The following is a 13,055-nucleotide window of genomic DNA, read 5'->3' on the forward strand; positions in this document are numbered from 1 at the left end:
CCCCGTCCATATAGAAAGGTGGCAGTTCTGTTACTTACACTGAGAGTAAGTGGTCCCAGTCCCACTGACACTGAACCTGTTGAGATGGAGTCTGTGAGTGACCACGTTCTTCTGGGGCTGGAAGAGGATGATGTGCACCTTGGGTGCGAACAAACAGCCCAGCACAACAAAGCCGCTCAGGCTCACAGAGATGCACATGGTGGTGGTTTGCACCTAGGAGAGAGTGGGCGCAAAGTGCTGTGTTTCAGTATGGAAAGCTCTGAGATGCAGAATATTAGAAGCATTATCATACAACAGCAGGAACCACAGTCCTGGGGGGTTGTACTGGTAGAGGCTGACTTGAACATCTGTTGCATCCTTATCTTCCACAGTCCTAGGATTATACGAGTGAGGTGCATGGTGCTGATGATGCCCTCTGTCTCTGCATATCAGGGGCAGATTGAGTGTTTTCTCTCTCATTTTAGCACAGAAAGGATAGTTCTGTTCTCTTTCTCTTATCTCTCATGCCCTTGATTTCTAAATTGATCAGGAATTCCTCTGTAATGCCTGTCATGCAATATCTGAGCAAAGCTGGCTACAGTGAAAACCAGCCTGCACACCTTTTGGTTTAGTGGGGTTTACATTAGATGCCTCATGCAAAGCATCCATTTGAAAAACAATTTAGGCTCCAGCCTCAATCCTAATCAGAGAACTTGAAAAATCCCTTGCAGGAATACAGGTGCAATTTAGAGTAAACATAAGAGCTGGTGACATTTGTCAGACCGGGCCTGAAAGGTGCTCTGACTTTGAGACTTAAGTTTTTGGACTCAGAAATGAATTTTTTGTAAGGCCACTGGATTTAAGAGCAGTTGTCTTGGGGCACTTGTTACTGTAACTTTGCTGGCACTATCTAGCTTTCTTCCTTTTTGTTCAGTGCTATAAATAGGTGCCAGTTTACTGCCTCATTTTCAGTCTATATTCTTTTCTTCCAAGGAGATTCCTTAATTAAGATGTTGAATTAAACCACTTTAACGTCTACTGCTTAATTTGAATGATTATGCATCCATGGCTCGTTTTTCCTTAGTTACACTCCTGCAGTCCTCGGAGATTAGCCTTCTTCCATGGGAATGGCTCTCATATCTCCTTGTCAGAAATAATTGTTGCAAAATGAAAAATAGAGTATTGAATGGACTTTGTTGCTTTATATATATACTGAGCACCAAGTGCTTTGTCAGCAGTGAGTATAATTAATTTGATGATATAATAATCACTCTTTTTCCAAGGTAGACATGGCAAGCACCATGAAAAGGTGCTCAACTTTCACAGGGTGAGTGAACACTGAAGACCCTACAGGGGCAGCATGAGAAAGGGACACTTCCATGTTTCCAGCTCCACTTTTTCCTTCACCTCTCTGCATATCATCCACAGGGCTCTGCAGTCAGTTTGGGGTGGGTATTGAACAGGGTAAACAGGACAGGATCTTTTCTTATAAAACAAGAATAAATGAGGGTAAGTAGTTTTGTGGTAAGTTCTCTTGGCTAACAGAGTCCTCCTCCCCACCCTGCTCTGCGAGGGCTTGTGCCTCCTAGAGCAGCTCAGCAGTGTTAATATAGTTATACACTCAATCAATGAAATTATTTAGGTTAAAAATAGCCCCATCCCAATGGGGTTCCTTTTCACACAGGTCACTTCAGTGGTTTGCTATGTAACCCAGCCTCATCTACACGACACCCATGTGCTGGCAGAAGGGATCCAATCCTGGCAGACCAGGCATGAACAACTGGCAGCAAAGGCAAGATCCTTGAGCCAGAATTACCCTCAAAGAATTTTTTTTTCCTTCATGCTGCATTACTGCTGTATTTCTTAAGCTTTTGTCTAAGATGACTAGGTTGAAAATTCCCTGAAATGTGCTAGATATTGGGGCTGCTGTCAATTTATGCGATGTGTGCTTATTTAATCATATCAGGCTTTGTTGTATTTTTGGTTCTGAAATCAGTGTGGATCTCTGCATGAAAATCAATGTTATCAGATAAATGCATCTTTTCCAGGAGCTCTCCTTTACATTTTTGACAGTGCAGCCACAGAGTCAGCCACCAAACATTTGCAAAAGTTTGCAGAGCAGTTTCTGGCCTCTACTTTGGGATCTTCTAGACCTTCTGGGAGCAATTTCTGGGATTACTGGAGGACTTTGGGGAACACTTAAAGGAATGTCAGGGTGCTTTGCTGCTGGGAGAGGACTGACACAGGAGGCTGTGACTTCTAGCACCCCCCATCAGCTTCTAAGGAGCTCTGTCGGTGTCCTTGAGCAGCTTGGAGCTTTTGACTGCGATGACTCTTGGTTAGGTAAGGCTGGGCACCCTTGTTGCAGGTGCTGGGAAGAACTTTCTGTAGGTGCTGGGCAGCTAACAGGTTTGGCTGAAATATGCACAGAAGAGGACTAGAAATTTTGCTGAAGGCTGCATTTGAGTGCAGAGCATGGGCAGTGCCGGAGGGCATGGTCCCCAGTGCCTGCAGGGGCAACTATCCCTGGCATATCAGGATTGACCCAGACTGAGTCCCAAGGGAAGGTGCAGATCTGCAGCTTTGGGGTTGCAGGGATGCCCCTGAGGCCTCTCATGGGGCTTGGGTAGTCATTCTCCTTTTCTGCAGGAGATGTAGAGGATTTCTGTTCCCAAGTTAAGGGGCTATGGGAGGAGGCCAGCAGACTTTGCAGCATCAGACATGGTGAGAAAAAGGTGGACTGGACCTTCTCTGACCTTCTGCAGGTACAAGAGCCTGGTCCGTACTAGAGAAGAACTAGGCAGCCCATGTTTGTTGAGTTAGGAAATGGAGAGTCCCGTGATGAAGGAGGCTGGAAGTCTGTGACTTGTGGAAGCAGGCAGATGTGTCCTGCTCTGCTTACAGATCTGCAGTTACAGCATAGGTTAGCACCCCAACAGCAGGGTGAGGAGAGGGAGTTATGCTCTGTGTGACAGAGCAGTGAAGGGAGCTCTGCCTGGCAATGGGTCTTGAGCCCACTGATATATTATGGAGCAGGATTAGTGGACAGACCAAAGTGGACAACATTGTGGTGGGTGTCTGCTATAAGTCACATCATTAGAAAGAAATAGAAGAGACATTTTTCAAACAACTGGAAGAAGTGTCATGTTTGCAGGCCCTGGACTTCTTGGGGTAGGTCCACCACCCTGATAGCCGCTGGACGGGCAACACAGCAGGGCAGAGGCAATGCAGGAGGTTTTTAGAGCACCCTAAGGTCAACTTCCTAAAGCAGGTGATTGAGGAACTGATGATCACATGATCTTACAAACAAACAAGAACTTGTCAGGAATGTGATGAGTGGGGAAAGCTTTGGCTGCCGCAGCCAGCAAATGGTGGAATTCAGGGGCCCAAGAGGAGGAAGCAAGGCAAAAAGTAGGATCACCATCCTGCAGAACAGATTTACCTGTTCAGGCATCTTCTTGGAAGAATACCATGGGATACAGCCTGGGAGAGAAGAGGAGTTCAGGAGTCCTGGCTGTTTTTCAAGAATCAACTCATCCAGTCTGGCTGGAGGCCTGTAGCTCGCTGTGTTCCCCAGGGTCAGTGCTGGGTCCGGTGCTGTTCAACTTATCAGCACTGACCTGGATGGAGGGACAGAGGCACCCTCACCAAGTTTGTGGCTGATACCAAACTGTGAAGAGCGGCTGATTCACCAGAGGCTGCTCTGCCATTCAGCCAGACCTGGACAGGTGGGAGAGCTGGGCAGAGAGGAACCTCATGACGGTCAACTGAGGCAATTGTAGGGTCCTGCACCTGGGGAGGGACAGCCCCGTGCACCAGCATAAGCTGGGGCTGACCTGCTGGGAGGCAGCTCTGTCTAGAAGGACCTGAGAGTGCTGGTGGGCAGCAAGCTGCCCGTGGGCCAGCAGTGTGCCCGTGGGGCCACGGGGCCAGTGGGATCCTGGGGGGCATGAGGAGGAGTGGGGCCAGGTGGAGGAAGGGGATCCTCCTGCTCTGCTCTGCTCTGGTGAGGCCACATCTGGAGTGCTGTGACCAGTGCTGGGCTGCCCAGTTCCAGAGAGACAGGGAACTGCTGGAGATGGTCCAGCAGAGGCTGTGGAGGTGTTGAGGGGACTGGAACATCTCCCTGGTGGGGAGAGACTGAGAGAGCTGGGGCTGTTCAGCCTGGAGAATAGAAGACCAAGAGGGGATCTTACCAATGCATACAAACATCTTAAGGGAGAGTGCCAAGAGGATGGGGCCAGTCTATTTCAGTGGTGCCCAGTGACAGGACAAGGAGCAATGGGCACAAACTGCAACATAAGAGGTTCCTTCTGAATATGAGGAAGAACTTTACTTAGAGGGTGGTAAAGCACTGGGACAGGCTGCCCAGAGATGCTGTAGTCTCCTTCCCTGGAGATGTTGAAAACCTGCCTGGATGTGACTGTGCAACTTGCTCTGGAAGAATCTGCTTTAGCAGGGAGTTGGACTAGATGATGTCCACAGGTCCCTTCCAACCCTGACCAATCTGTGATTCTGTATGAATGGCCCATCCCAATGGGCAGGAAATCAAGTAAACCTCTCTACGCCATTTTTTGTTGTCCCTTCTTTCCTATCTGAGACTTGTGGGTGTGAGGAAATAAGCTTGCATGGATAATCAATGACTGCCAACAGTCAGTATGGATTTACACAGGGGAAATCATGCTTAATGAACCTGACAGACTTCTACAGTGAAATGACTGGCTTGGTGGATGATGACCAAGTAGTTAATATTTGTTATTTTGTCTTTAGTAAGTCTTTTAACACTGTCTCCTGTAACATTCTCGTTGACAAGCTGATGAAGTACAGGCTAGGTAAGTGGACAGTGAGGTGGACTGAAAACTGGCTGAACTGCTGGGTTTAAACAATTGAGATCAGTGGCACAACGTCCAACCAGAGGCCAGTCACTAGTTTACCCAGGGGTTGATATTAGAACCAATGCAGCTTAACACCTTCATTAATCACCTGGATGCTGGCACAGGGTGAACCCTGAATAAATTTGAGGATGATACAGAACTGGGAGGAGTAGTCAGTACACTAGATGGCTGTGCTGCCATCCAGAGGTACCTTGACAAACTGGAGAAATGGGATGACAAGAAATTCATGTAGTACAGCAAAGGGAAAAGCAGAGTCCTGCACCTTGGGAGAAACGGCCCCAGGCACCAGTACATGCTGGGGGCCACCCAGCTGGAAAGCAGCTTTGCAGAGAAGATCCTGAAGGTCTTGGTGGGACAAATACACCATGAGCCAGCAATGTGCCCTTACAGCAATCAAAGTCAACAGCCTCCTGGACTGCATTATGCAGAGTGTTGCCAGCAGGTAGAGGAATGTGATCCTTCCCCTCTACTCAGCCCTGGTGTAACTCATCTGGGGTGCTTTGCCCAGCTCTGGGCTCCCCAGTACAAGACAACATGAACATACTGGAGGAAATGCAGCAAAGGGCCATGGAGATGATTAAGAGACTGGAACAGCTGTTGTATGAAGAGAGGCTGAGAGAGCTGAGACTGTTCAGAGTGGAGAAGAGAAGGCTCAGGAGGATCAGTATGTATAAGTACCTTGTGGGGGGAGAAAATAAAAGGGAGCCAAACTCTTCCTAGTGGTGCGCAGTGATGGGACAAGAGGCCATGGGCACAACCCAAAATACAGGAAATTCTGCTTAAACATAAGAAAACTATGAAGATGGTAAAAAATTGGCACAGGTTGCACAGACAGTTTGTGGAACCTCCACCCCTGGAACTCCATTCAAACTCTGGCTGGATACAGCCCTGCTGTAAGTGACCCTGCTTTGGACAGGGGAGAGGTCCCTTCCAACCTTGTGGTTATGTGAAGATGTGTTGTGTGTGGCAAAATCCCACAGCTGATATCACGACTGAATCACTAAATGCTCTGCTGTAAACCGTTCCCTCAGAATACCTTTTGCTGTTGAAACCTATCTGATTCAGGGTGAGAGAGTGGTCCTGTCAATATAAGCAAGCCTAGTCTGAGAGAAAAAAAGCATTTGTGTACTGGAGATACACCTAAACCATAAACCCTTCATGGAGCAGAGAAGGCCTTAACTAAATAGCAAGGTTATTTGGTTGGTGAATCTGTAAGATGTACAGTAATATGCCATCCCAGCATCTAACATGCTGGCCGACACCTGTCATATAGGGTTCATACAGGGACATTTCTGCTTCAGTATTTGTAGGGGTGTATCCTATGTTGAACTACTGTTTTTTCTTTGTTCTGTAACTACTATAGTGAAGTCAACACCAAACCTCTGGATAAATTTCCAGTTCTTCCCTTTTTTTCAGAAGGGTGAGTCCTGAGCGATGTTTGTGCTTAATGATGAAATCTCAAGCCAGTCAACATACATTTTTTTCATTGCTACTATGAAGTTTCTAAAGTTGGGGTTTTTTTGGTGGTGCCACTGGTATTGGTCTACATTAGGATGGCACAGGTTGGTTCAGAGTCAAAATGCAACACTGCACAGAAATAAAATATGGGCTTTTCAAAGGAACCCCAGAAGTGTAGACATCTAGAAGGGGTTTTCAAAAAGCTTCTGACATGTCATGAAAGTATCAAAAAAGGTGTTGAAAGCATTTTCTGTCAGTTTTGTAGGACTTGAGTTGGCTTATTTGGAATCTTGAATTTAAATTAAATGCCTACAGGTATTCTGGGGAATCTCACTCAGGAGATAAGGCTGAAAAATGCTGCTTGAACAATTAAGTCATGCTCCTTTTGACCATTAGTGTCTGTGCTGCCCACTCATGTGACTATCTGCACTGATATTACACTCGTTCTGTGTCTATCTTCCTGATTACTTTGGGTATCCGGAGATGTTCCCCAGTGCCTTCCTTAAATTTTTCCTTCATTAGCTTCCGTCCATTACTCGCTATTCTAACTTCTCCTGAGACTGAATAGTCCCCTTCTCTCCTTTTGTTGCCTTGAAACTATTTATAGTCTGTGATCACATCTCCCTGGGTTTACTCTTGTCTAGACTAAATATATTTAGCTCCTTTACTGTCACTTGGTGTGTCTTACCATGTCGTTTGTTATCTATCCTTGTTTTCTTGAGGTTTTCAGTACCTTTCCTAAACTGAGAAAAATAGAACTAAACACACCGTTCCAGAGTGGTCACACCAAAAGTATGTTAAGTGACATTATTAGCACCACAGTTTTACACGCTATTTCATATATGTACTACTGGTAATAATATCACCCTAAGCTTATCTACCTTTCTTCTGGGCAGAAAGTTGAATCAATTCACTGCAAACTGCTGTAACAGTCAACTCTAGCAGTCACTTCTCACATCATAATAACTGAGATTTCCAGTGGAGCAGATCTGAATCATTTTCTGAGATAATTTTCTTCCATCCAAAGATACGATTTTATTGAACTTGAAGCTTTGCAACACTATGTGACACTTTAAACAATTTAATGTTTGTTTTAAGTTTGTGAAAGCTGACCAATATTACCTGCCCAGTGAGGAAAAAAAAAAAAAAAAAAAAAAAAGTCCTCTATCCACGTAACTTTTTTTGGTTTGGATTGGGTTTGTGGTTTGGTTTTTTGGGTTTTATTGGGATTTTTTTTGCTTTTTTAATAGCTGTTTCATAGGAAATTTTGAAATTCTTTCCTTATCTTTTTTATTTGGGAGAAAATACCATGTTTGAATGGCATATTCTTTTGCAGGAGACTAGTTAGTTCAGTTTTTAATGTAAGGCCAACCTCCACCAAATAATTCATTATTACTCATTCTAGCTCATGCTTTATGAGGTTTTTCTGTTACAACTGACTTCACATACAAATGTACTAGTATGGATACTTAATCCATATCTTTATCGCAATCAGACTGACAGTACTGATGCCTTCCACCTCTAACTGTATATGCTCAGTTTGAAATGAGACCATCTTCTTTAGAAATAAGCTAAAATTTGGTGACTTGCTTAGGTGGTCATTGAAACAGGGCTTATTTGCAAGGGATCCAGGGGACAAAAGAAGTGAAAGAAGCTTTTACTGAATGTCGACACAGTCCTCTAAAGTGATTCATGTGATTTATGGAAACAGATATCCAAAGACTTACTCTGTAGTCACTGGATGTCACATAAAATATGGGGAGAAAGGCCAGCCAAATGATGCACGTTGTGTACATCGTGAAACCGATAAACTTGGCTTCGTTGAAGTTCTCTGGACATTTCCTTGTTTTGAAGGCATATACAGTGCATAAGACTACGAGGATTACATCATATGTTAAGGAGATTAACATACTGGAATCTTTGACATTGCATTTCAATATGACAGTCTCTCTCTTCTCAGGAAGAGTGTACCGCCTGGTGCCAGGGGCCTCCAAGATAAGCCACACGGACACCACCACAATCTGTACCAAAATGAGACTCAGGCAGATGAAGACCTGAGAGCTGGGGCTGATGAACTTAGGCCTTTGGGCACCATTCTTTACACCATCAAATATTCTGGCTATGCAGTTCGTTTTTGTCAGAAGGGCAGAGTAGCAGACAGCAAAGGAACTTCCTAGCCCCAAACGACGAAGGGTGCAGATAGCTGGAGAAGGCTTAGCTATGAAGAAGAAAGTCATGCTGTAAGACAGGAAGACCCCAAAGAGTAATATGTAGCAGAGTTCACGGCCAGAGGCTTTAACCAGAGGGGTATTGTTGTGCTTGATGAACACTCCAATGACCATAAAAGTACAAATAAAACCCAGGCATGCAATGGTAACGGGACCTATTGCCCAAGCATCTTCCCACTTGATGTAGTCTTCTGGTAGGTCATAACAGCCAGTCAAGTCAGCTGTGGGCCATTTTCCAGGCCCGCAGTCTGCACAAGTGAATTCATCAGCCAGGTACTCATAAGTTTCACAGGGAATACAAATCCAACAGCAGACATCTCCTGGTTGCATATTCTTCATCTCGTTAGGAGCACAGGGGTCACTGCACTGGGAGACAGGGACAGAGCTCCTGGACCAGTGGATAGAGTCAGCCTCAAGTGACAAGGTTTCTGCCCAGTGACCAACCTTCACATAGGAGTATCTGCCTCCAGTGTACTGGAAATTGAATACGTTGTATCGTCCTATCCCGTCTCCATAGGCATCAAATTTGACCATACTGTCTGCAGCATTGGGAGGATTGAATGGAGCTGTGAGGGGAAAAAAAAAGAAAAGAAAAGAAAAACAAAGAAAAAGATAATATTATTATCAAAGCTACAGATGACTTCTTTCATCCCTTTGGCAAGCACAGACATCTGACAACTTAGAGAATCAAATTCAAGTGCCAACAGGTAAGTTGAGAGGTCTGTGTCTGTGTCATTTTTTAACTTGGAAGAAAAGAATAACTCAGATCTAGAACTTTCTTTTGTTTTACTGTGTGAGGTATTTTTGTAAATGTTAGATTACCAATGTCCTTACTTCCCTCCTCTCCACCCCCACCCCCACCCCCCCCCCCCCCCGGCCCCGATACAAAATAATTCTTCAGTTATTTCTCATATTATGCACAAATGCTACCTTTCACATTTTCTCTTGAAAGAAGGAGGTCTGCTTCTCATTGAGACTCAGAATTATTTGGTAAAGTTTGGCTGTCATGATTTAAGGAAATTCAAATGGTCAGTTAATAAACATCAGTTTTGAGGCCAACAGTCTGGAATGCAGTGGAATAGAAGATTCTCATGGTTTAACCCCAGCCAGCAACTAAGTACCATGCAGCTGCTTGCTGGTTCCCCACCACCTCGGTGAGGTAAGTAGGAGAACTGGAAAAAATGTAAAACCTGTGGGTTCAGATAAGAACAATTTAATAACTGAAAAAAAGTAAAATATACTACTACTACTAATAATAATAATTATAATGAAAAGGGAGATAAGAAAGAGAGAGAGGAATAAAGCTCAAGAAAACCAAGAACCAAGCGACGCACGATACAGTTGCTCACCGCCTGTTGACCAATGCCCAGCCAGACCCCAAGCAATGAGCGGTGGCTCCAGGCTGACTCCCCCCAGTTTATATACTGGGCATGGCATTCTATGGTATGGAATAGCCCTTTGGCTGGTTCGGGTCTGCTGTCCTGGCTCTGCTCCCTCCCTGGCTTCTGCCCCTGCTCCCTGGCACAGCCTGGGAAACTGAAAAGTCCGTGGTTTAGGGTAAGCACATCTTAGCAACAACTAAACCATCAGTGTGGTATCAACATTATTCTCACAGCAAATCCAGACCACAGCACTGTACCAGCTTCTAGGAAGACAGTTAACTCTATCCCAGCCAAAACCAGGACAACGATTCATTTTGAAGATGATGGATAAGTAACTATGTTGTCCTCAACAGTTTATTCCTATGTCTTTTTCACTTGTCCCTGTGTTTTGCTTCAGTTTTACCAGTTTCCGATATTTCTGAGGTTCCCAGCATGTGCTGCTTTGGTCCTATATCTTGTTTGGGGAACAGATGAAAAAAACCACAGACTCGATCTGTGACCTTCTGTGAAATCAATATTGTAACACTTCCAACTGGTAAGCTCTGGAGAGCTCGTTTTTTTCCTCCAGCTGAGGGAATGAAGAAATATTAAAAATGTGGGAGGAAATTGCATTTACCGTGTATGTGATTTATTGGTCGTTTGCTGTAGCATCAAGAGTGGACAGCTTTATAGGCAGGAAGAAAAAGGGGGGTTTTTTTCTGCCATTGATGAGCAATAAAGGTGATTTCATTCCCCAGTGTCTTTGGTTACAGAAGTGGTCCTACTGTCATTGCTGGAATAAATCTCTTTCCCTCCATCTGTGCCCATGCTATACCTGAGCATGGGACAGTATCATATAAGGATGAAGTATCTGTTTCTGTTTCAACCTCCAGATACTTTGGATTTCTTGCAGTAGATTTATTTAGCTTCTATAAAACACTGAGGCCAAATTCTTTCACCTTTATTCCTGCAGAGCTTTACTTTATTTTGCAGTGCTCTCACTAAGGTCAGTGAAAGGGACAGTGTTTTTTGTCACAGAATCCACAATCAGAGGGTTGATGCATAACCTTTACTGCCCCAGGTGCTGGAAGTAGAATGCATTTCTTTCCCAACATTCTTTTTATCTTATAGCAAGATTGGGAGATAATTTATGCCTGCCTATAGGCTCCTCTGGGTTTGAGCCAAGACTCTGCCTGTTCTTAACCCTGTCCTCTTGCATTTTACCACCTCACCTGTGTCAACCACAGTGGCGGACAGCCTTGGTTTTCAGGATTACAGCCTAGGTCTGGATAACCCAGGAATGTGAAAGAAGATTGCTTTCTCTTTTTCTTCACTGTTAGCATATAGTTGTACTGCTGGATAGCCCAATGAGACCTCTGAGTGCACAAAAATCAAGGGCGGCATAATATAGCCCCAAATGACCAGTCCTCCTGGAATTAACATGCTCTGAATTAAACAAGTGGCTAAATTAAAAATATAGGTCAGCAACAAGGATATTAAACAGCTTCCCTTCTCTCCCTCCACCTCATGCACAGGCACGCAAGCTCTCATCCAGGAGCAGCTTTAAAATGAAATCATAATGCAGCACTTAACAGCTCTTCAATAATGTGTTGTCATTGCCAGTGTCTTATTTCATTATTCATAACACTTATATGGATTGTAGAAGCTGTTAACACAGCAGCCCAATTTTAAGAGCCTATTTATTCACCCCAGTGTTATACAGGCCAGCTCCTGAGGTGTGCTGAGTGCCTGTGACTTCTGCTGGCACCACTGGAGCCACAGGTAAGCAAGGCAAACCAGAAACTGGTTGCATGGCTTATCTTCTGTCCAGGGCATAACTTCAAATACATGAGTATCCCAGTGCAAGTCATGTCAGGGTCAGAAATATCAGCACTCCTCAGAAGGGTTCCCCCTGTGTAACATATTCAACAGCTTCTTAGTTCTAATAGAATATTTATCACTGAAATAGAGCAAAGTATTTCCCTTGCACTTTGTAGGCAGATCCAGAAGGCAAAGCAGGTAATCTCATGTCTGGTTAGCTTGAAGCTCATGTGTTTGTTGCCTTCCATGGGGCTACTGATATGAAGAAAAGGTTTTTGTAGGACAATATGTTTTACATCAACCACAGCTTGTAGCTTGAAACATTAATTTTTAATGGCTGCTGATAGAGGAAAATAAATCACACTCTTTCAGATGGAATTTAACCAAACAGTGATGTATTAAATTATAGTATGGTGAGCCAAAGCCTACAAATGAGCCCACTGGGTGGTAGCAATTAGTATTGCCACTGATCACATATAAAATCACTAAAGCATTTTAACTGCTATTTGTCAACGTATTCTAGATCCTGTAGAACCACTTCCAAAAAGACATGTTTTCAGAAAATATGATGTAATTAAAATCATAAATATAAGATGCTTATAGGCAAGAATATGATATCATAAGAAAGCAAGACTTTATCTTTTAGAGTAAAAAGAACATTTTTTGCATATTTATAAATGATTTTCCCAGAGATGATGTCAGGCCATGTCATAACTCACTCTGAGAATTCTTTTGCAGTTACATTTCAGTTTTGAGAGTAAACCTACATTCTTTATAACAGACACTTATTTCTGGCAAGTCTTTTTCAGAGTTGTAGCTAATCTGTTCTGGATTTGCCTCCTGGGAGATGAGAAACAAGTCTCTCTGGGTCTACCCATGCTGTTAGTTAGGGGGACACCTGAATGACAGTACAAACTTTGTCTCCTTTGAGCAGCGTCTTTGAACCTTCTTCTCCCTTTGCACTTCATGAAATGAATTTTCCTTATGCAAAGTGGTTATTAAAGTGAAATTCTATAAAAGAAGCTATCAAGGAAAGGGAAGGATAATTAAAAGTGACTTAAAGATAAACCAGTGACGCTTTGTGCTCCGGCTTACAGCAGTTCGGCAATGAAGGTGCAACAGCAGTTACATGAGAAGAGGAGAAACACCCGGTATAGAGAGTGCAGGAAACAGAAGCCTGTGGAGCCAGAGTGCAGGCAGTCCACCTCTGTCAGCTCACTGGAGAAATCCTACTGAAGGATAGGATACCGCTGTGTAAGTGCAGGACAAACTACTTCAGCTTCAGATAAGAGATGAATGACTGTGTAGATTTA

The 13,055-nt window shown here is 44.0% G+C and overlaps 1 protein-coding gene across 3 annotated transcripts in view; it reads right to left on the reverse strand.

Annotated features, from left to right (window-relative positions):
- The window catches only part of GRM3 (glutamate metabotropic receptor 3), a 120,836-nt gene that overhangs the window by 13,272 nt on the left and 94,509 nt on the right, over positions 1 to 13,055 (reverse strand). For all 3 annotated transcript variants that reach the window (XM_080390669.1, XM_080390671.1, XM_080390670.1), the window contains 2 exons: positions 8,060 to 9,126; positions 39 to 213 (listed from right to left, as the gene is read on the reverse strand). In XM_080390669.1, coding sequence (XP_080246795.1) covers positions 39 to 213; positions 8,060 to 9,126 — 1,242 coding nt within the window. The remainder of the gene's footprint in view (positions 1 to 38; positions 214 to 8,059; positions 9,127 to 13,055) is intronic.

This window comes from Falco punctatus (genome assembly GCF_963210335.1).
Source record: "Falco punctatus genome assembly, chromosome: 6".
NCBI lineage: Eukaryota > Metazoa > Chordata > Aves > Falconiformes > Falconidae > Falco > Falco punctatus.